General features: G+C 39.9%; 4 protein-coding genes across 6 annotated transcripts; 2 read left to right on the forward strand and 2 right to left on the reverse strand.

Moving 5' to 3' along the window:
- The first annotated feature begins 573 nt into the window (after positions 1–573).
- LOC146518481 (rho-related GTP-binding protein RhoA-B) lies at positions 574–4,726 on the forward strand. Its single transcript, XM_085160519.1, has 5 exons — positions 574–705; positions 1,637–1,794; positions 2,038–2,158; positions 3,740–3,870; positions 3,965–4,726. Exons 2-5 carry the CDS (start codon positions 1,639–1,641, stop codon positions 4,136–4,138), a joined length of 582 nt encoding a protein of 193 aa, XP_085016645.1. The 5' UTR covers positions 574–705; positions 1,637–1,638; the 3' UTR covers positions 4,139–4,726.
- Positions 4,727–5,133: 407 nt separating this feature from the next.
- On the reverse strand, positions 5,134–12,624 carry tmem43 (transmembrane protein 43). The gene is made up of 12 exons (XM_085160502.1): positions 12,435–12,624; positions 10,421–10,555; positions 10,183–10,317; positions 8,531–8,625; positions 8,399–8,448; positions 8,251–8,320; positions 8,100–8,170; positions 7,879–8,006; positions 7,699–7,773; positions 6,213–6,314; positions 6,007–6,124; positions 5,134–5,926 (listed from the first exon to the last, which is right to left on the reverse strand). Exons 1-12 carry the CDS (start codon positions 12,450–12,452, stop codon positions 5,724–5,726), a joined length of 1,200 nt encoding a protein of 399 aa, XP_085016628.1. The 5' UTR covers positions 12,453–12,624; the 3' UTR covers positions 5,134–5,723.
- Positions 12,625–13,385: 761 nt separating this feature from the next.
- On the forward strand, positions 13,386–17,643 carry LOC146518483 (rab GDP dissociation inhibitor beta). Of its 3 annotated transcripts, XM_085160498.1 has the most exons (12): positions 13,386–13,490; positions 14,038–14,139; positions 14,715–14,822; positions 14,914–15,010; positions 15,113–15,247; positions 15,331–15,529; positions 15,614–15,745; positions 16,390–16,489; positions 16,580–16,751; positions 16,852–16,996; positions 17,085–17,139; positions 17,234–17,643. In XM_085160498.1, the coding sequence occupies exons 2-12, from the start codon at positions 14,095–14,097 to the stop codon at positions 17,375–17,377; spliced, it is 1,332 nt and encodes a 443-aa protein (XP_085016624.1). In that variant the 5' UTR covers positions 13,386–13,490; positions 14,038–14,094; the 3' UTR covers positions 17,378–17,643. The 3 variants fall into 3 exon arrangements, with proteins under 3 accessions (XP_085016624.1, XP_085016626.1, XP_085016623.1); XM_085160497.1 differs by lacking the exon at positions 13,386–13,490 and having other exon boundaries at positions 13,980–14,139; XM_085160500.1 differs by lacking the exons at positions 13,386–13,490; positions 14,715–14,822 and having other exon boundaries at positions 13,979–14,139.
- A 944-nt stretch (positions 17,644–18,587) lies between these two features.
- On the reverse strand, positions 18,588–23,529 carry ndufaf3 (NADH:ubiquinone oxidoreductase complex assembly factor). The gene is made up of 5 exons (XM_085160521.1): positions 23,402–23,529; positions 21,232–21,427; positions 21,050–21,116; positions 19,586–19,686; positions 18,588–19,468 (listed from the first exon to the last, which is right to left on the reverse strand). The coding sequence occupies exons 1-5, from the start codon at positions 23,491–23,493 to the stop codon at positions 19,349–19,351; spliced, it is 576 nt and encodes a 191-aa protein (XP_085016647.1). The 5' UTR covers positions 23,494–23,529; the 3' UTR covers positions 18,588–19,348.
- Positions 23,530–23,668: the final 139 nt, after the last annotated feature.

Raw genomic sequence — 23,668 nt, forward strand, 5'->3', positions numbered from 1 at the left:
CCCACCCAGAGCATCGAAATACAATTTAGCGGTGATAAAAGTAAGGGCAATCACAGTTGCAAGAAGAATTCTTAGTGCATGAAAAGACACATCCTCCCCAAACTTCAAATATTGGACTAAAGTTATATTAGAAATTGTATCACCTGGAAGAAAAGTGTAAAGAGTCGATGATGATGATAATGACAACTCAGGCAGATCTTTGTAATAAAATGTTATTGACAATGTTGATGTTGCAGTTTTAAGATATAATTGCAGGTTTGAGTGTCAGTTCCTGCTTGAAAATTTTATAATGATGCTCTCTATTCAAGTTTAATATAGGAAACGCAAATTTCAATAACAGAAAGTAAAATACAAAAAAAACCCCAATAATTATATGGTACTCTGTCCCTCCATATATAACATATGTGTTTAATAATCTAATATATAAAAAAGCTCTGAACTAAAAAAAAAAAAAATATTTTTATGTTGCTGTATACAAGTATTGATTAAAACAGTGATATTATTATTATTATTGTTGTTGTTGTTGTTATTATTATTATTATTGAGAAGTATGGTGTTGTACTGTAGTGCATTGTTGTGCGGTCCCCACCCCCTCACTTCCCTCCTGTTAATCCTTCAGCAGCGGCGCACAGTAAAGAAGCAGCGGCGGAAGCTAACAAAGCACTACTTGGGCTTCATTTGAGTAGATTTTTAACTAATAACTTGGTGAGTTGGAAATATTTTCAAGAATCCTGTAGCTGTTATATTTTCTAACACTTATTGTGGGTAATTATACTATTGTTCTGACTATAAATCTGTGTGTCTTCACCAATATTTCGCCTAGCCTAGCTAGTGAGCTAACGGACCGATAAAGTCATATAGACTTCCGTTATGCTAAGCTAATTCTAGCTATCTAGCCTAGCAGGCTAAACCGGTACCGGTTTGTTACTGAAAGGAGAAGCAATGATTCCGGCTCAGCAGCTTGAAACAAACAACAAACACGACCTGAATACATTATATCACACGTGTTGTACGCAGTTACTGTAGCACCCCCGAGTTATATTGTAAACATTCAAATTGAGCTTACAGGACACACACATCCGGCTAAGCTAACGCTCGATGATTAGCTAGCTTCAGTAAACACAACATCCTCCTAGACTAAATCTGGGTCAAACACCACTGCGGGGGTCCTAGTTATATTTCGCTGACATACATTTGCATGTTAATACGGCCAGTGTTGTAGTGATGGAATAAATGTTTGACGGGATATGTATGTGTATTTTTTTTGTTCGAGCTTGATGCCGGGGAGGGTCAGAAACACCGGAGCGGAAACGTAACATCACAGTAGAGGGCTTCACTGTATGACTCTTAATTTGTAAGCCAGCTATGTCGCGATGGGCCCTTGACAGTATGTACAGTATGGCTGATCAGGGGACCATGAAAAGCCGTGATGGTGATGATATTGTCGCAGAAAGCTGCACAGTTAGCCCTGGTGTTATTTTGTTTGGACTTTGCCAGCACAGCTGAAGGTTGCTGGTAGTTCATCGTTTATCACAGGCATAGTGTTAGAAAGTTGGACAATGCTTCCCCCTCCTGCCCACTCTGATATAGATGACGTTCACGTGTTTTAATCAATCTTCTATATTTTTTCCTGAAGCTATGGCAGCAATCAGAAAAAAGCTGGTCATAGTGGGAGATGGAGCCTGTGGGAAGACCTGTTTGCTCATCGTGTTCAGTAAGGACCAGTTTCCAGAAGTCTACGTGCCCACAGTGTTTGAGAACTATGTTGCTGACATTGAAGTCGACAGCAAACAGGTAAGCAGTATTTATTTCTTCCCAGAATCGGTGTTTTGTAACTGGAGGACTCATGTAATGCTAAACCTATAGACCAGGGTGGGCAGTTAATTTTCACATGTTAGATCTAGTCTAACCTGCACGAGTTTGAATTATTGAGCAGATTGAGTTCTGCTTATTGGCAAAATTAATTGTCTGACCTGCTCACCTGCTACCGACTGTGCACTGCTCGAAGATATTTCAGCTTCTAAACACTTTTGGCAGGTCGAGTTAGCACTCTGGGATACAGCAGGTCAAGAGGACTATGACAGACTGCGCCCGCTCTCCTATCCAGACACTGATGTCATTCTCATGTGTTTCTCCATTGACAGCCCTGACAGTCTTGGTAAGTAAAAACAGAGGAGACTCAGCAATGTTGCAGCTCATTTTTAATTTTAAATTATTATTACTAAACCACCAAAGGCTTTGTGGGAGGGGGAAAAAAGACTATTAAAAAAGGGAGGGGATAGCTCAGTAGTTAGAGCGTTCACCCCATGATCAGAAAGTCGGGGGTTCAAATCCACCGAACAGCTACCTGAGTAAGGTACCATCCCTGCACACTGCTGCCTGGGCGCTGGATTGATAGCTGCCCACTGCTTTACTGAGTGAATGGGTGCAGAGAGTAATTATTAAAGTATACAAAGCAAGGTAGTAGTAGCAAGGTTTACAGAAGGCTCTCCTTGAGTTAAAAGCTCTGGAGCTTGTTTTGAAATCTGAAACTCTTATGTGGGCCACTTCTTTGTGTTTTCATTGGTGGTTAAAGGTGATTTTTGAACACTTTCTAGTTACTTCCACCACCTAGTAACCCCTACTCTATTTAAGGTCTTTGCCTTGTGTAGCACATAAGACAAATTCAGGATTCAAATATTGGCCTGAAAATTCAGAGTAAAATGTTTTTTACTTTCCATTTGTTTGTTTTACCTGATCAGCTTCTCTGTTAAATCTAAATGTTTAAATACAAGGGTTTCCATTAAAAAACTGTATTAGAAAAAATAAGATGGTAATACAGACGAGGCAGGAGTTATGCACTATATTATTACTATATATATTTAACAGTAGCGCCTGCGTTTTGAACCAGTACCTGGGTAAGAAGGAGTATTGACAATAATGTCACAGTAATCTTGCCAGGAATAGGACGAAGTGTACTAGAGGCTACAGGATACTGGCTTATAGCTGCTCCCTCATTCACATGGGGTCACCACAGTGGGCATGTTTGATTTGGCAGATTCACCGGATGCCCTTCCTGATGAATGTGTAAACCATAACACTATGGAGCCACTATTTTTTTTTTTAAATATATGTGTATATTTATTGTAAATAATTGCTTGAGCACTTGCAGTGCAATTAGTAATGAGAAAAAAGAGTTCACTGTAAACAGACCCGATGGAAATTCTTGAGATTTGGTCATAGCTTGAATAATCTAATATTAAGAATCAGAAACATAGAAAACAGCTATTGGACATGGAGTCATGTAATGACTGTCTCCCACCATGAGTCTCAGTTTGCTCTCCTCTGTACATCACAGTGGACGCACATTTATCATGTGATCTGTACCATTACAGCACACCTTGTTCTCAAGTTTCTCCATCTAAAGTATCTGCTCTTCTTGATTCAAGTCCACACCACCTTATCTCGCATACAGTCCAGAGCTGCAACTTTTACAAGTTAAAAGAAAAGTCACTAGCAGTGATTTTAAGTTAAGACAAATAATCGTTTAATTTCTGCCTGCTGCCAAATGTCAGCATTTTATTTATTTTTGCATTGTTTGCACAGCAAAACATGTTAAATGATATCCTCTTAGCCTATAGGACTCTGTGATCATTAGTGTTTTCCTGCTGGGTTACAGAGCAACAGTAATCCATTAGGAAAATAATCAACAGCCGTGTGTCTCTGCTTTGAATGCTGCTATATTTGTCTCCTTATTCAGAGAACATCCCTGAGAAGTGGACCCCTGAAGTGAAACACTTCTGCCCTAATGTTCCCATTATACTAGTGGGAAACAAAAAGGATCTGCGTAATGATGAGCACACTCGGAGGGAACTTGCCAAAATGAAGCAGGTAAAACTTAACGCCCTGAGCAAGAAAACAAACAAACTTTGTCAGTGAAAGATTTTTTCCTAACATTGCTTCTTGACCTTTATATTTATTTTAGGAACCCGTTAAACCTGAGGATGGGCGGGACATGGCTAACAGGATTGGTGCCTTTGGATACATGGAGTGCTCTGCAAAAACAAAGGATGGTGTGAGGGAAGTATTCGAGATGGCTACCAGGGCTGCACTACAGGCCAGGCGGGGAAAGAAGAGTAATAAATGCATCCTACTGTAAAAGGAGGCATGAGGACTGCTTCCTGGAGGGGGAAAGAAGGAGAATTAGGTCAAACCTACCCCCCAAACACACCCACCCAAAAGACTGTTCTCCCCAGTTTTTACTAAAGGTGTAATGCTTTTACTTTTCTTTTATTTCTTTATTTCTTTTTGGTCTTAAGCAAAACTAGTCAGGTTCTGTCAGTATTCAACTTTGAAGTTATGGAAAATACTTTTTTTGTACTTAAACATAAGTAAATTTGCCATAATAATCAAACCTCCTTTATCCACACGTTCTATGTAATCAAAAAGGTCAGCGGGGGAACCGTGGTGTCAGCCTGCCAACTGCAGTTAAGTGCTTAAGCCCTGCGAGCTGATCAGAGGAATGTTTCCACAGCCAACTAGGGTTGAAGTACCTGCTCACTGTGACCCGTAGTCCTTTAATTATTGACAAACTCGTGCACACAAAGTCAAAATTTGTTTGTGTGCTTCATAAACAAATCTGCATTATGATCACATGCACAATGCGAGACTGGAAAATCTTTTTGCTAAAATGCAAATGGAAACTTAGTGTTTTGTGTAATAAATTACTTTGTAAGAATCTGGACAACTTGCATCACTTGATTGAACACTGAATTAAACTGAACTAATGAATAAAGCCCTGTCTAGGAACAGAATTCAACTTTATGCAGTGGTGAGGAAAATCAAAGGCCAGTCTATGCTTTAGGCTCCTCAGTTTATGGTGAACCTTATGGATTAATACGGGCCACTCTTTGGCCGTTCCCCTGTGAGCTGAGCCTGAGTGCACACAAGCATGTCAATGAATCCCATTAATAGTTGTTAAAAAACTGACAGCCGAGATGTTTACTGATCAGGACAGTGAATGTGAAAAATAAACCTGCCCAGGCTTTCTGGGGGTCAAACTGCCTCTACCTTCACTTTTTGTTCTAAGCACATATCAGTAATCATCTATAGTTGAAGGTGATCTTTTTCCTGAATGAAAACATGAGCCAAAAGTAGTTTCAAACTTTTACTCAACATTTAAAGCAAACACAATTGAGAACCCCACTTCTTTGGTGTATTTTCAGTTTTACATGTAAGAACTGAATTTTTGATTACAAATAATTGTCATTATTAAACCTACTGAGCTTTCTAAACAGTGAAAACAGAGGTATGTAACAAATATACAGTTAAACAATTCTTTGGATGCACATAGCTAAAACTACTGCAGTCTCACTTATCAGTGTGTTAAATCCAACCTTAATAATGCAAAGTTCTGAAGAGTGTTGAGCACTGAGTTTTGTCCAGGACTGTTGGATTCAGCTGCATTTATTTTTAACTGGGTGAAAAACATTCAAGCTATAAAAAAAAAAAACAAACATAATGGAAGGAACAACTTTGGTGAAGTAAAAATTTATATATTGCCAGTAAAACTGATGCATGCTGGATTAAATTTATTTAACCACAAAACAAACCCATACACTCAATGTTTGTTTACATCAACAACAACCCTTTGTGCAGGCTGTAACAAACTGGGGGGGAAAAAAATGGCAACACAAAATATCTGCAGCTCACCATCAGAAAATCTATAATCATGAGTTCAATAGTCATGCGTTCTTCTTGGTGGGAAGTCCTGAGCGGGCGAGAAATATCGGAAGAACAGCCAGTGCTCCTAGAGCTACTGCCACCAACGGTCGGTAATAAAGCCAGCCGAACCCAATAACGATAAGAGACAGCGAGCAGGAGATGCAAAAGGCAAAGATCTTCAGTCCAATGGACACGAGCTCTCTAAGGACAGGAACCCAGTCCACTGCAGGAACACAACAGACAGGAAGTATGAATAATAGAAGCAAGGAAGGAAACAACTGTACAGCAGCAGAGTTAATTTACCCAGCGTGTAGATGATTTGCATGCTCAGCTGGATACCAAGGAACATGAGGGCCCAGCCTGCAGCCCGGAGTCCCCAAGTCTTCATGCTGTTATACTGGTGCTCCCTCACAAACACCTCCTACAGATAACACAGAAATACGCTTTACCCAGATAGACACACAGAAAGAGAATTTAAACCAACAAATGGAAATGAAGCCCACGCTGACCTCTGCAGAGAGCTCCTCCAGATAAAGGATCTCCAGAGTGTCTCCTGATCTGGTTTTAAATGGCAGCAGCTGCTCCCCTCTTTGCATGGCAACAATACTGACCTGAAAAACAGCAGCATGTGAAGCAGAGTTAGAGACTTAGTTTTAATCTAATATAAATACATAAATGAGCAACTCTTTTGACAATATTTGTTCCTGCTCATATTTCATGGTAAACTGAACATTTGTTTGTTTTGGGCTTTTGGTTGGAATATAATAAACGGCACATTTGGCTGAAAAACATACATCTTTTTCCTGAACAAAACAACTTTTTTTTAAATAATCCCATAAATGTAAGCAGCATGCCAAAGGAGACCAGAACTGTCCTCATGTTGATCTAAACTTTAAAAAAAAAAAACAGCTGTGAAAAAGTTTTACCACGATTATTTGGTACTGTGTAAATTTACTCATTTAACAATATAGTACATTCTATATATGTTTACAGTATACAATTTTTTATTTAATGTGCAGTTTTATACTAGTACACGGGTAAATTTGAAAATATCCCATGCCATTCTGTTATGGATAAAACTTAAAAACAATATTAAGTTTCCATACCTCCAACAAAATATTCTAATAACTACTCATAAACAGTAAATGTTTGAAATACTTGATCATATATTTGACTATCCAAATTCTATTTGTATTAATAATCATTTAAAACACTACTTAAATAGATTTTTATTAAAGTTAATGATAAAATATTTTATTATTGAATGTTATAAATAGCGAAAGGAGCCAGCTGAGGTGGTTTGGGCATCTGACAAGGATGCCCCCTGGGCGCCTCCTGGGTGAGGTGTTCCAGGCATGTCCCACCGGGAGGAGGCCCCGGGGCAGACCCAGGACACGCTGGAGAGATTATATCTCTCGGCTGGCCTGGGAACGCCTTGGTGTTTCCCCGGATAAGCTGGAGGAGGTGGCTGGGGAGAGGGAGGTCTGGGCCTCTTTGCTTAGGCTGCTGCCCCCGCGACCCGGCCTCGGATAAAGCGGATGAAGATGGATGGATGGATGGATGTTATAAATAGCAACATAAGAACATCATGTAGGTTGTGATCACAGACAGTACATAAAAGATGGACATAGCTGTAGTGAGGTCAACCTCAGGAATAAGGGTTAGAGTTTACTGAGAATATTGCATGCTCATGACTATTATGTTCTACTGAAGATTTGATGCTAGCAACTGAGACCATAAACGTATTAGGAAAATGTTTACTGGGTAACAGTGAAATGAAAAGTAGGGTCACTTTTCCATAAACATCTACACAATCAGACTTTGTTTTTAACCAGGAGTCTCCCCCTGGTGACTATCAGAAAGAATGCAGGTTTAAGGCACTGAATTCACTTTTCAGATCCTGAAGGTACATCAGTCTCCTATAAACAGACTACAGTCAAGACCCAGTGGAAATGTAGGCAGAGAATGTGTTGATGGGTCATTTGTAGCTTGTACCGTCTGAGCAGGGCCGTGGCGTGAGTTCTCACTGCTCACTCCAGCGAAGGAGAACCTCACCCGCACGTCACCCACCTCATGAATTCAAACAAATTCAAAGTCAACAAGTGTGGAACGCATATCACATAACGAAATGCAACACTGAGATTATTTGCGAGGCGCTCATGACTAGATGCTCACCTCTGGCCTGCGTGGATTTGGAGTGTGATAGAAGTAGTCATCATGAATAGAGAGAAAGGGGTCCAAGTTAAAGACAGGAAAATCCCTCAAACTCAGTGTCTGGAAGTTATTTATCTGCTCCACCAGGCCTGATGATAACCAGGAAATTAACTGAGTACTAAAATCCAAACACATGAAACACAGCATATGTGTAGTGGCTGTGTGTTTGCTTAGACACAAACCTTTAGACAGAATGAATGGCCCAGTTCGGACTTCAGGAGACACCACCATCACACTCTCAACAGCCATGGCACTGAAACACAAAGACTGAAGTGAGCATGGACTGGATGCACACACAAACACAAGATGACCATATTAAATATGCTTTAGTACCTCGGGTTCTGGTGACCAATCTCCTTATCAAAATTACGACTGTTCACCAACTCTGACTTCCACTCAGTGTCTACAAAAAAGGAGTTATAACCTCTATACACAGGCTGTGCTGTTACCAAAGATTACAGACTGCAAAAAAGAAACTCACTGTAGGTGTATGTAGTTTCTGTTTTGGTTTCACCGTTCTCCTGGTAATCCCTGAATTAAAACGTACAGTCAGCTGCATTCTAGCCAACATGTCCACACCCAGTCCCACCCTGAGTGCTGACAACAGCCTTACCTGCTCTCATGGTACTCCACCCACTGATACATCTCCACCTGCCGCTTCAGCTTCACTGCATGCACCACCACTTTGTAGTTGGGGTCATACAGGGGCTGCAGAGACACATCAAAATTTAACAGCAACAAACCAGATGAAAACACTTACCTGAAGACAACAACACTTCCACCTCTACTAATAATCATGATCAGCTGATTGGTGCATACAAAATTCTTAATGCTGGATTATTAAACATGACAATGCCAAAGTCTGACAATGTAATTAGTACAATAATGCATTACTATAAACACAAACGAAAGAATTCAAGTGAAACTATATGAAGCTTCAGTATACAGATTAAAAAATAAAACATTAGAATCAAAACAAGGAAGCCAACTGGTGGCACATTTATGTCCACAAAAAATGGAATCAAATACTAGCAAAGATATTTACATGTTGTACAACTCCTGAGGTTGTGTATTAATTTAACATAGATAAATACAACACTATTTCTCACTGTCTGAGTCTCTCTCAACATTACCTTCTTTTGTCCTCCTCTGCAAAGATATGAGGGTAAACACAGCCAGATAACAGGCACCACCGCCTGTTTATCTAAACAAACTAACTAAGGCAGCCCTGAACTTTTTAGACATCACCTGACAGAGATGCACGTGAGAAGGCAAACAGCCAGAGCAGAAACTCTTTAACCTGGCAGCCCCATGGAACAAAGTCTGTGTGATGTCCAATTCCATCCATGCGAGAAAAACATACGTAATCGGTCACAGAGTTCAGAGCAAGCGAGCGGTCGTCTGCCTGAGCTGATTCCTCACCTAAACTGAAAGGAGTATGTCCCGACCCGATTCCCCCAACATTGCTCAGTTCTCTGTAATGGATCAATGGATGGATGTTCTTTTACCAAATGTACATACAAAGGTTATTAGGTTTCTATCACATATGTAAACAAATATTTAAAATGAGCTGTAGGGAACAAATAGTTAACTGAAATGACAATGAAAACTAGACTTGGAAAAAAACTAAAGCCAACTAAAATAAAAAATAAAACATCTTCCAGAGTTGTCCTTTATTTTAAGTCTACTTGTCAGTTTGGTAAAATTCTGTTATCACAGAGTGCCTGATGGGGCATGAATACACATGTTGAGCTAGACTCTGGATGACAATACCGTGAGTCAACAAAGAGTTGTGTTTGTGTAATCCCTGCACTGATTTTAATTCATTAAATGAAAAGATTAAAAAAACACTTCTTATCAGGAAGTGATAAGTGTGTAGCTCAAGCAAATGCAGAATGATGGAAGTTCTTAAAATATCTGGATGTTCGATATCTGAGCACAGTTTCGGAGGCCTGCAGAAACCATAATTTTAGGGGTAGGGGACTCTAAAACTATACAGAAGGCACAAGTTTTGAAGTGCATCTCCACCTGGAATTTTGTCATGCAAATCTGTGACAGTCAGGTTAAAGGCTCCAGACAAATATCCTCCATATCTTAATAATTAAAAGACTGAAACTAATATAGAACCTTTGAACTGCTCTGTAAACTAACAGAAACTGAACTCAATAAAAAAAAAAGCTAAAACATAATAAAAAATATGCAAATAAGGGACACCGACACATACACGCTACGGCAGACCAATGTTCAAAATACAGGCGAGCTCACCTCTGCAGTATGCAGCTTCGCAGACAGGTGAACTAAACGGCCGTTGTTTTGTGTGTCGAAGCTGATATACGGCCCCAGTGATACAACCTGGGAGAGACCTTCATCCAGGGACTTTGCTGTTTGCAGAGTCCGTCCCTGCACAAAGAAACCATCACAGATACAAAGTGCTGTCTTTAGTCTACTGTTAAATCATCGTGACCATGATGATCTGAGCTACTTAGAAGGAAATGTTTCCTACCTCATTGGTGAAGAGAACATAAATCGAGAGGAAAAACAGTCCCACACCAACAACTGCTCCTCCTGTAGTTTCACTTAAACGCTCCAGAAATCCAGGGTTGGACTTTGCAGACACTCGCTTGTGTTGGTCTGGAAACTGGACAAACATAAGAACAACCTGAATAAACACGACATCAACAATTGGGTGACAGAACCAAGTTTTGGTTTCTCATTAGTGTGTAGTTATTTTCTATATTCAATCTTTTAGTAATGACATGACCATAACAAGACATAACTAGTAACTTAACAATAAACTGTCTTTTTATTATATATATATATATATATATATATATATATATCAAAACTGCTTATTTAGGATTATTTGAAATTGATGATATGCTGCCAGCCTGAATAAGGACATGCAGACAGGAGTAGAGCAGTTGGGACTTTTCCATCATCTCCAACTACTGTAATCACACACTGAACTGGTAAAAACTGGAAAAAAACTGGAGACATGACAGAAAAAACAACAACAAAAAAACAATAATAATACACCAGGTGTTTATCTGAAAACATATGATGGTTTAAATACATGAATCTTAGAAAGCGAAGACACACATTCCTCTGATTTATTACAACTAATCCGGTACCAGCCAACTGCAGTTCTGGTGAGAAGTTTATATCCACTCATCATGGACATGAATGTAATTTTGAGCTTTTTGCTATGTATTTGAACTGTTCTGTTTTCAGGATGTAATCATTGTACAACATACATCTTTACTGACTTTAAAAAACAAGGATTGGGTGAACAAAGCTGGAATTTATTTGGGATTTTCTCTAATCCACACGAGGTCAAATATATACATAAACCCCCACCAATATTTGGTTAAATGTCTCTTGGTGTGTTGCACCTCAAACAGACACTTTTGATTACTCAATAAGTTTGTGTTATAATTCTGGCTGGGTATTTGACCATGCGTTTTGACAAAATTGGTAGAATTCATTTGACACAGTCGGTTTCCTGGCATGGACATGGTTTTAAGCATAGTCCGCAAATTTTCAATAAGGTTGAAGTTGGGGCTTTGAGGAGGCTATTCGATAAGATTAATGTTAGCCTGCTTTATCCATTCCAAACAGTCTTTGGTGTCTGCTTAAGATCATGTAACTGTGTCCAAGTTTAAACCATCTAACTGTTGATTTGAGGTAAAGGTAGCCCTCCTCCTTTACTATTCCATCTACTTTGAACCAGTACTGCTTGCAGCAAAATCTGTTGTTTAGAAATGAGTTCAAGAGGCCTTCTTAACTTGTGTAAATCTGCAATTCTTCTTAGATCATTATCGAGCTCCCCTTTCTTCTGGTCAATCATTGGATCGCTGTCCTTTTTTATGCTGAGAAACTAGCATTTGTAGTTGATCTTGATAACCAGTGTAAAGTTAATAGACCTTGGTTTATCAATTTAACAGACACTGAAGATCCTTCAGCATCACTTACTAAAATACAGTGAGTGTATATTTATACTTGAGCCTGTAGAAAATCTAAATTATTTTCAAGCTTGTGCACCTAGTTCTTGTTTTTAAAGTCACCAAAGGTTATTGTTGTACAATCACTCCACCCTGGGAAGAAAAAAAAAAAAAGAACAGTTCAAAGAAATCATTAAAAGCCCAAAATTATGACGTTCATGCCCACGATGAGTGGATGTAAACTTCTGGCAGTAATTGTATGTGTCCCTACATGCAGCCTGTGGTCCCATGTCCCATCATGATTTAGGCGTGCAAGTGACACGCCCCCTCTTACACTTCCTAATCTAATTTTCATGTCTGGGCGAAAAAGTTAAGACTAAACGGCGACTCACCGCTGTTGCCATTGTACGTACCAAATTAAAGCATTAGAAATGATTAGTCAGATTAAACTGACTGAAAAAAAGGCGGCAGTTGAGGGTCTAACGCTACAGCAAAGTTATGTTAACTGCACACATAAATCCGGAAGGAGTTTACATTTATACAGTAGAACCAAAGACCATTATTCGAGCCACCTACTGTTTGTGCTGTAGACATTTCTCTACTTTCTCGACCGCCAACTTTCAAGGAACACGAAGATGCTAGCAACCACAAACTGACACGCCAACGGCCAGTACGCTTTCACTTATACTCTGGAGTATCCCGAAACTCGCCCAGAGAGGCGGACTATGTGAGAATTGTGGCTCCCGCCCAACTCGCCGGTTGCCCAATTGATATTAAGCGATTGCTTTAAGGAAAAAAAAAACAGTTCCGGTGTCGTGCCAAACTAGGTATCCCCGACAGAATTTGTTTCCCCTGCGTCGGGAGCACACGCTGGACTGTCCAAATCACGGACAAATAGTATCCCACATTGTTGATTTTTAGTTTACAAACACTTCTTATAATGACTAACTACTCCTGACATTTTTGAGATGTTAGCTCTTTATACAACGAAGTTATAGTGGGATACAAATAATATCAGGCTGACCCTGCCACAATATGTTCCCCCTGTGTAAATCACGGACAAACAGTATCCCACATTGCTGATTTTTTGTTCACAAACACTTCTTATTATGACGCATTACTCCTGAAACTTTGGAGGATTTAGCTCTTTATATAGTAAAGTTACAGGAGAATAAAAATAGTTATCAGCCAAAATGTTAATGGTTTATTAAAATAATCCCACCTGACACCCGTGAGCAATAAATATATAATTTTCTGTTGTAACCCTCAAACTGAATGGTAATGTAACGATACAAATTTTTCACAAAATGAAAACATCAGTACTTCTTGCGTGCTCCCAGCACAGGGGAAACAAATTCTGTCGGGGATACCTACTTTGGCACAACACCGGCACCAACCCGGAAATCTTTTTTCTCGAGGCTTCATGGGAAATGAAGTTTTTTTTGGTGACTGTTATCAATAGAGACGTGAGAAAGAAAAAGAAATACTAGAAATGTATTAGATATTTATTGATATTTAATTTGTTTTAACAGTTCAGAGGAAATAATATACTGTAAACATATATAGAATGTACTATACTGTTACTGGAAAGAAAAACAAGCATGCTCACTGAAACCCACATACATCATAAAGGTAAATATTGAAAAATATTTATTATATTTTAGTTTTATACAGAACATGAAACTTCATGGACGGATGTTATTCATATTATGACACCTAGTGGTGATAAACAGAGGTACCTCAAGAATATGCACATTTGTACTTTTTCTCCACCACCTGACATTTAGTTTCTTTTCAAATTATAACCACAACAGCGTATCATTAATATAGCTGTTTGTTTGTTGCTTGGTTGTTTTACAGATTGTAATCATATTACAAGAAAGCAGCATACTCTTTTTCCTTCAATAATATAATTTTTAACAAAATAAACAAACAAAAAACAGAAAAACAGACACAGTAATTTGAAAATGTGACTTAGTATCATTACAACAGTGGGATATATTATATGTATAATAATACCTCAATCTGCAGTGACTGAGAAGCTCATAGAGCCAATCTCTCTCTATCACACACACACACACCGCATAGATGGGTCTTAAGAGGATTATTGCAAAGGGGAACACCAAGCAATTGGTGTCACCTATCATCATCACACCTGTTTCTGTCTTACTACACACAGACCCACACTCATAGACTGTGACAGGCTGCAGAAACAAAGCACTGGTACTCAGTGAGGATGGAGCAGGAATATGATATTATCGTGCTTGGAACTGGACTGAAGGTACGAAATTTATATTTGCTGTAAAATCTAAAATGAAATAATCTCTCTTGAATCTCTCTATATATATGATTCTGTTGGCTAACAGGATTTTATGCCTACTTTATTGTCAGTACAAAGCTTGAACCCCGTGAACTGAGCAGGCCATCTTTTGTCATGTGGTCTTAGGTGGAAATGTTCTGAGCTGACCAAAACCAGAAACCCCGCTGTGAGCAAGATATATATTTTCTGCAAAGTGCTAAAAAAAACGATGCCTCACAATAACTACGACCTTACCAAAACAGTTCTCAAGCAGAGGCACAGTCCTTTTACTGAGCACTTGCAATCATGACTTCTTTCATTTCCTCTTTTTGCTCTTGATTCAATAAGCGATTAAAGTCTGTAAGTGAGTGGTCTTTCTGCCATGTTTTTGTCACTTTTACTAATGATCCACGTGCAGACTTGTTAAGCTCTTGCTGGCTGCTAAGGGGGATTTATGGCAATTACCTCATTAGTCTAGTACTGATCTGTATACCTTAAACTACCAGCTGCTGATTCGGACACATTTGCCCCTCTGTTTTCTTCCTCATCTCTTTCAGGAATGCATCCTCTCTGGTTTAATGACTTTAAGTGGGAAAAAGGTTCTCCACATTGATAAGAATCCTTATTATGGAGGAGAGAGTGCATCCATTTCTCTCCTTGAGGAGGTGCATGCAAACAAATACAAAACTCATGAGCATGCATGCACATACCTTCATTTGAAGACTGCTGATAATAAGGTGTTTCCTTTATTTGCAGCTGTACAAGAAGTTTAATACTCCTGGTCCTCCAAAATCGATGGGCAGAGGGAAAGAGTGGAATGTTGACCTCATCCCCAAATTTTTTCTTTCCACCGGTGAAAGTTTACTGTTTATTGGCAGGTGTTTGTGCAATGTCTTGCTGATTGTTTTGATATAAATGAGCATGCTTTAATTTTTGGGTGCTGTGGTTTGTGCAGGTCAGATGGTAAAAATTTTGTTGCACACTGAGGTTACTCGGTATCTGGACTTTAAAGTCGTAGAAGGCAGCTACGTATACAAAGGAGGAAAAGTGCACAAAGTCCCCGCCAGTGAAAAAGACGCAGATGCTTCAGGTGCCAGATCAAGTCATTCCACTTTTTAAGACAAGTTTCCAGACGGCCATAGCTTTATAACGCTGAAATATACATATTTTCAGATCTGATGGGCATGTTCGACAAGAGGAGGTTCAAGAAGCTGCTGCTCTTTGCTCTGAACTTTGACATAAGAAACCCTCGCACCCACCATGATGTGGATCCTCACAAAACGACCACAAGGGAATTGTTCCATCGCTACGACCTGGGACTTGATGTCATAGAGTTTATAGGTCACGCCATAGCCTTGCACAACAGTGAGAGGTCAGTTATAGGAACTTAAGTGAAACAACACTGAAAACAGATTAGTAGGCATGATTTAAACCTGTCCACCTGCCGTCCTCGCAGTTACCTGGACCGGCCCTGTGTGGAAACCATCAGTCGGATCAGGCTGTACTCCGATTCGCTGTCCTGTCGAAACACCAGTCCGTACCTCTACCCACTGTACGGTCTCGGGGAGATACCACAGGGTTTTGCCAGGTCAGGTTCTCACTAGTTCTTTGATTTATGTTCATCAACAGTTTAATTTGACTATTTTAATTCGAGTGCAAAAATCCTAGATATTTGCACTCTAGGATTCAGTGCAAGTATATCATCATCAGCCCCCAGCAAGCATTAGTGGATGTTCTTCCACTGAAAGTTAAAAGTGGCCCCTTTTTTAAATTTCCAACTCCATATTATCAGTCAGTCAGCATGATTCACAATTCAAAATAAATCTTATTTATCATATACCAAGCCCCTCAGTTCATCCTTTAACAAATGCTTCCTTCCACGTCCCTTTAAGAAAACTTTTTTCTGATTGGTTGCTCCTTGCAAACAAAAGGTTTGAGCAGCAGGTGGGTGGGGCTTACCTTCTCAAAGCTAGAGCTGCCTGAAATGATCCCATTAGGGAAATCCAGTCTTAATGACAACATTCAGAGCCACAAGTGGGGAAAAACTTTATAAAACCAAATGTTCAGAGATGCTGATGTCTTTCTTTTAAACTTCTCTCATTTTTAATGTGAGCAGGTGCCATTATAGCACTTTCTAGCACACATAAAGAAAAGCATAATAAAAGCTGTTTAAAGGAAACATTCAGACATTCATGCTTGCACTTATAAGATCCAGTCCTCTTTGTGTTTCAGACTGAATGCAGAGTATGGAGGAACGTTCCTGCTGAACAGGGCAGTGGATGAAATTGTGATGGATAGTGGCAAAGTGAAAGCTGTGAAATCTGAGGGGAAGGTGGAGTAGACAAAATTAAGCCCTGCAGTCACTGTCCAGAAGGTATTTGTACTCCCACTGATGTGGTCTTTTTCTCTCTCCTTCTAACAGCTGTTCCACTGCAAACAGTTAATCTGTGATCCCAGCTACGTTCCCAATCGAGTGAGGAAGGTGGGGCGTGTCGTTAGGGCGATCTGTTTTCTAAATCATCCAGTTAAACACACTCATGATGTCAGCTCCTGTCAGATCATCATCCCTCAAACTCAGCTTAACAGGAAGTCAGGTACTAAGTTATACTACCACAATATCTAACATGTACAAAGTTGAACCCTCTGACCTGCTATTCCTGGATTTGCTCCTCTACTGCTTCCTCCTCCATGCAGACATTTATATATCTGTAGTGTCCTTTGCGCACAATGTGGCCTCAGATGGGATGTACATCGCCACAGTCAGCACAACTGCAGAAACCACCAACCCAGAGAAAGAAGTGCAGCCAGGACTCGAGCTCCTCGAACCCATCGTGCACAAGTTAGTGACACTCTGAAGTCTTAAATCTTACAGTTTGTGTTTTTGTGGTGTGATTTAATTCAGTGCAATTCCTTCTTGTTGAATTCAGATTTGTGTCTGTCAGCAATCTGCTAGTTCCAAATGAAGATGGAAAAAAGAGTCAGGTATTGATGGGGTTTCCCCAAAACTAAAACAATAATACGACTGTAAATAGGATGGTGGCCTTAATTTTTTTTTTAATCTCTTCTGTCCTTTTAGATATTTGTGTCCCGCTCATATGATGCAACAAACCACTTTGAGACTGAGTGTGAGGACATCAAAGACATGTACCAGCGGCTCACAGGGACAGAGCTCAGCTTTGCAGGATCCAGGCACCAGTCTCATAACTCTGATGACGACTGAGGACAGCTTGATGTCAGCAGCTGGGAGGCCGTAAATGTATGTGGTGTATAATCATCATTCATGGATGATTATATGCCACAGCTGTAAAGCAGAGGGTGTGATGTAGGGTGTAGACTGAACAGAGAGTGTGCTACGTAACTGCCTGACGTCTCTTTTGCCTCTTAATTTGTTTGCTGTAATTTCTCTCTCGTGTGAAAATCTGCTAAATAATGATGTTGCTACTTTGTTATGAGAGACGGTAATACATCACTATGACTTTTCTGCTGGATAGTTTTTACATCGGTTGTTTACACCAGAGTGAAACTTTTTTTATTTTATTTTATATTACTTATCAAGTTATATTGACTAAAAAACATAAAATGTTGTGAAAGTATTGAATGTAGTGTCTACCTTCACATTCAATGTTTGTTTGCTCTTCAAATTCACTTATGTATGGCTGAATAATTTCTGCATAAGGAAAAGGGGTCGCCTAACTGGATGTCAATCAATCAATCAAGGCTTTAATCAATCAATCAATCAATCAATCAAGGCTTTAACCCCCCCGACCTTACACACACAACACAGACATCACATGGGGATACAGGTCAGAGATCAGTAGCGTTACAGAAAAACACTGAAATATACACTACAATAGGAAAGTACAAGAGGAAAAAAAGAGACCTCTACTCATGCTGGGCTCCTGGGAGGACAGCATGAGAACAGGAGAAAAAAACTCCTCTGCACAAAAAGCACATAAATGTCCACAGCACAACATTATGGAACACGTGACAAGCAACAGGGTAACTACAAAAGTTAAAGTTAATTAGATAGATTTTTTTTAAAGTGCTGATCAGTGAGAGTGTTTATGAGCTGCAACATGCAGCTTGTGAGCGATGAGGGTTTAAAGTGTTCAGCCTGACGCTGGGCATCTTCACCGAGACAGATGATTAGCGATGAATCACACTGATGTGTAAAGGATTACTGGACTCTCTTATCTGTGGGGCTTATGTGTGAGAAGGACAAAGCCAATAAATTAGGTGCTGCACAAACAGCTTGTCAGCGGCAGCGTGCTGGATGCAGAGGACGGACAGACGCACGGAGTAAAGAGGCTTATCCAAATGAAGGACACCGGCCACCAGCACCTCTGGTAGCCACATTAAAACTATTTCTTTAACAAACAATCCCCTTTAACTGCTGCCCAGATCACATTCAAAATGAAAACACTGCCTACTGAGGTGATCTTACTACTGATTTATTGTAAAACATAAAAATACATTACACTTATGCTGCAGTATGTAAAGCATTTATATTTTTATACAAGCAAAACCTGTGTTTATATATAAGAACATGCTTACACTTTATTACAGTCTAATTCTGGTTTCCTTGAGTTGAGTCTTCTTTTAAACTCATGCACACAGAGCTATAAGCAGCTATAAGCAGAATTACAACAGTGATGTGAGACACTTTTATGTGCAACCACATGCTGACTGAAATGTGTGACAGGTAACCCAAGATCAGCATTCACTGGTACACAAACCTCACAGAGACCACTGGGTGAAGGTGGCTGCTACTGTGCTCGTTTACAGCTCTGTATTTATAGACTGTCAGATAGTTTGTTACACTGGGCCTTTGTGCAGCCCTCAACTGTATGAATTAAGCTTTTAGCATTTTAACTCCTGACCCTTGAGCTAGCTTCTCCTGACTGGCTGATCTTTCCAAACAGGTTTGAACAGCCAGAGGTGTGCGCCTTAGATGACCACATTAAAGGTAACAGCTCCCACTGACATCATCCAGAGACAAAGTTTAAAAAGAAGTTTTAAATGAACATCCTCTGGTACGACACTATAAATGTCAGGAAAGGCGTAAAAGAGTCACTTAACTTTGTCTATAAGGAAATAAGTGTTGTAATAAAGTGTTGGAGCTTGTTACTACTGGAGTTTTGTGCACAGGCAGATCATCAGTGAACTGCTGACCACCTGCAGTGATCACCTTCTACATGTTGTTGTTGTTCCCAAGGACTTCAAGTGCTGTGCTGGGTGACGGAGGGATCAGGCCTGCAGCTACAATTCTTCGCTCACTCATTAGGAAGTTGAAGGTTGCACACGCGTTTGGCTGCAAATCAGAACAAATGAATGAAAAAAGACATAAAAAGAGACAATAAGAAGTATTTCAGTGTCTGTTAGCTCATGCTATGCTGTCAGAAAGAGAACAGGATCACTTGTATTTTACCGTGTCCTGCACCTCCACAGAGATGCCTTTACTCTTCAGAAGTGTGAGCACCGAGGGGTTGATTCGTTCAAGTCGTGTGCCTGTGCCCAGCACGAGAATCTCTTCACAAACCAGGAAGAACAGACAATGAGGCAGATATATTTCCATTCAATGAGGGCCAATAAAACCAATAAAATAAGGTAAAGAAATTACACCAAAATTTAATGGGGACATAATTTTGTTTAGTGTTGATGACAAAATGACAAATAACATTTCAGTGGACACATAGAAGAGAGTGGACACTCTGGCAAGGACATTAATGTACCTCACTCACTGGAACACAAATGATTCTCATGTACAAAGACTGAGCTGAAACAGACTGAGCTGAAACAGACTGAGCTGAAACAGACTGAGCGCGCTCGCTGCCCGACTGTTAAAACAGGCAGACAAATGAACAGACGTTTGCCAAAAGAGAAGCGACTGTGCCAACTTTGTGGTGGAGCCCCTATACAAACGGAGCTGCACTTTCTCACTGCCACTGCTCACTTTCTCACACTTTCACAAGTCCACATACAGAGTGTTGGTGGTGCTGACTAATGAGCCGGAGCAGACTTTCAAGACGGGAACCATGACAGATAACCCAGCAAATGCTTTGGTTTTTTAAATAACTGTGGACCAACTCACTTTTCTCAGTATTTAGTCTTGGTTAAAAACTAGCTTGGAAAAAAAAAAATCAAACAAACAAAATATCTGCTAGTTCTGCTTCGACACTGTTGGTCATGACATTTTAATTTAAAGCCTTCATGATGCAGATGGTTTAACAGGTCCGGTCCTCGATTGGTTTTCATCACAATAATGAATCTTACAATACAAAGTGACCTGAGTCAAGTGTTGTCGTTGTTGACTGTATAAATAAAATTGAATTGTACTGAATCATACCTCCAAAAAAACTCCAAAAGTAAAAATTTAATCAGGGGTTCCTCAGGGGTCTGCCCTTGGTTCTTTACCTCTCTAACCTTTAAATGTTCCTGTATGGTTCCATCTTTAAAAAAGACAGAATATATATTCTTATGCAGATGATACATGGTTCTACCTATCATTTCACGTTGATGATAATTTTACTCTGAAAAATTACTGGACGTTGAGAAAATTTTAGAACTAAACAGACCAGACAGAGATATTTGTTGTTGGTTCAGAAAGTCAGAGATAGAAGATTTGTTCACATGAATCAACTCTGTCTCTGAAAGACCTCGAACAAGTCAGAAACCACGGCATAATTTTGCAGTGAACTCAGCTTTGATAATCATGTCAAGGTTACCAGAACTGCTTTCTACCACTTAAAAAATTCTCATCTTTAACTGACTCTGTGAAATCGTACTTTACTTTCATATCAAGCAAGTTAGATTATTGTAATGCTCAATTTGCAGAATTGACAAAATCATCAGTCATCTGTATATAGGTCTGCTTTAGTGCATATATTGGTACCTATTTTTGGTTCAAGCATGTGGAAGAGTGAAACACTTTCTTCTGTGATATCTTTTGAACTTCCAATCTGCAGAGAGAGAGAAAAAAAAACACACATATATAGTTGTTAAAATAAACTACAAAAAAAAAAGAATTTCATAAACTTTCACAAACTGCAAGGACAGACTGGAAAGCACTTTCACCTTCCACTGCAGGATAGCAGGAGGCAGCACGGCACAAGGCCCATACACCCTGTTTCCATCTATATTGAATCCTGCAGAACTGTAGCTGTGGATGAGGACCCCATTGTCTACATCCTTCTGCATGACAGAGACTGTGGTGCGCTGGTACAACTCATCATCGGAGGGTTCCAGTCTATGAGCTCGGGACAAAAATGGGCTAAAGAAAGACAACAAAACCCCCACAGTAAGTTAGAACCAGAACCATAAACAGTAGCAATTGTTTTCTATAGTACTGAAAAACTGTGGGTGTGAAACAGATATAAATCTCTGCACATTCGCCACCACTTTGAATTTCAAAAAACAGGCTGCACCACGGAGCTGCTGCCCAACGGCCCACTTTACACGCCAACCCACTGATAAGGATGTGAGCCAAAAGCTTTAGGCCTCGTTCTGCAAGCCAGGAGCCAAAATATCTGCTCGTCTAAGGAGCTGCGGCAAATGTTAGCCTGCTGTCACACTTTCTTTCCAGGCTATTCCAGAAAACTGAGCTAGATCAGCACTTCTTTGATTTTGAGCTTCTCTGGTCAGAAGGAGTCTCACCAGCGGCTTTTAGCAGTGCAACTGGCAATATAAGCCCGGGAAACAGCATGTATGACAGGTAGGTATGAGATAGTAGTAGATGAGAGGTCTGCTGCCTCTGTTGTGTGGAGTGTAGCGGGTGTGATGGGTTGTCCACGTGCAGTTTCTTCAGTGACCTCCTGTCGCTCACTGACTCAGACAGCTCCAGATTCTGACCAATGATGGTTCCAGCCTTGTGAATTTGTTTGTTGGTCCTGCTGGCATATCTGGCACTAATGCTCCCAGCAGACAACAGGCTAAGAGAAGAGCTCCAGCATACTGTTGCACAAATTGATCGTACCCTTCTTGCACAAAACATCAGTGTTGGCCCTCCATATGATGAACAAATGCAATAAATAAATAAGAATAATCTCAAATTTAAACCTGGATGAACTGCAGTTTAGGTTGATCTAAATTTCCCCATCAGCTGCATAGTTACACTCAAGTCAAGTGGCTTTATTGTCATTTCAATCATGTGTAGTGGTACAGTACACAGTGAAGCGAGACAACGTTCCTCCAAGACCATGGTGGTACATATAACAGACAATCAATACATGATTACATAAAGTGCAAGTGTGCAAAAATTGCAAAAAAACAAAACAAAGACAGTGCAACACCACCACCATCACATCCCAAAAGTGCTCTAATGGACTGAGATCTGGTAACTGTGATGTTTAAATGATGCTCAGCTGGTACTAGGTGGCCAAAAGTATGCCAGGTTCGACATGCTGTGTACTTACAGATGCCTTTCTGCATGCCTCGGCTGCAGTGAGTGGTTATTTGATTTACTGCTGCCTTTCTGTCAACCACAAAGTTGGCCATTCTCCTACAATTCTCCTGCAACCTCTGACAAAAAGAAGGGATTTTCATCCAGAGAACTGCTAGTAAGAGGATTTTTTTTCTGGACCGTTCTTTGCAAACCTTAGAAACGGCTGTGTGGAAAAATCCCAGTAGACCAGCAGTTTCTGAAATATTCAGACTAGCCTGACAATCTGACACCAAGTCACATTTCCTCGCCATAATAGTGCTCAGGTTCAGGCTTCATGCTGTGTAACTATAAAATATGCTGCCCTGTGATACCAAATCAAAGGGTCCTATAAAGCAGTCAGTTCATTCATGACACAAGCTTGCATAATTTCTATTACCTTTTTAAAATCATTTTAGGCATGACAAACATTAAGCCGCTAAGCTTCTTTAATATGAGGAAATGATCTATTACCTAATATATCACAGTCAAATTAGATTTAGATGGTTTGCGGGATAAAAAAAAAAAAACTTCTTAAAGAAACTTGGTGACTACTTGGTGTTGAACAACTAATAATAGTCAAAACAATAGCAGGTTGTATGCTCATAAATACTTTGACACTGTAAGATAATGAGGTCATTGTGCTTAAATTACGCTTTTTCATGGAACAGCGATTTGCAAAATGACAAGACTGATACTGCATACTGACAATAACTTATTTTTATGGAGACTTCTGTAACAAATGCAGGTATTTCATCAAGGGAGAAGGAACGTTAAAATATAGGAACTTAATTGAAACGTGAGCCTTAAAACGAAACACCGCCCTACCTCGAGAAAGCGGGCACCGCTCTGGAGGAGAACAGAAAGCCCTGGGTTGATTTCTGAAGGAGAAATCTGGCAAAAACCGCAGCAGTGGCCATGTTAACAGAGAAATGACCCAACCGGTGGCAGGCTGGGGGGCATAGCACAGTGTAACACCAGGCACTCGTTTCCGGTGTTGTGTAATGCAAAGTCGAACATCTTTCATTTATTCCTTTTTTGTGTATTCTTTAAAAAACATCGCGTTATCTTGTTTACATCACGCATTTAAGTTAA

Source organism: Neolamprologus multifasciatus, chromosome 5, assembly GCF_963576455.1.
Source record: "Neolamprologus multifasciatus chromosome 5, fNeoMul1.2, whole genome shotgun sequence".
Classification (NCBI taxonomy): Eukaryota; Metazoa; Chordata; class Actinopteri; order Cichliformes; family Cichlidae; genus Neolamprologus; species Neolamprologus multifasciatus.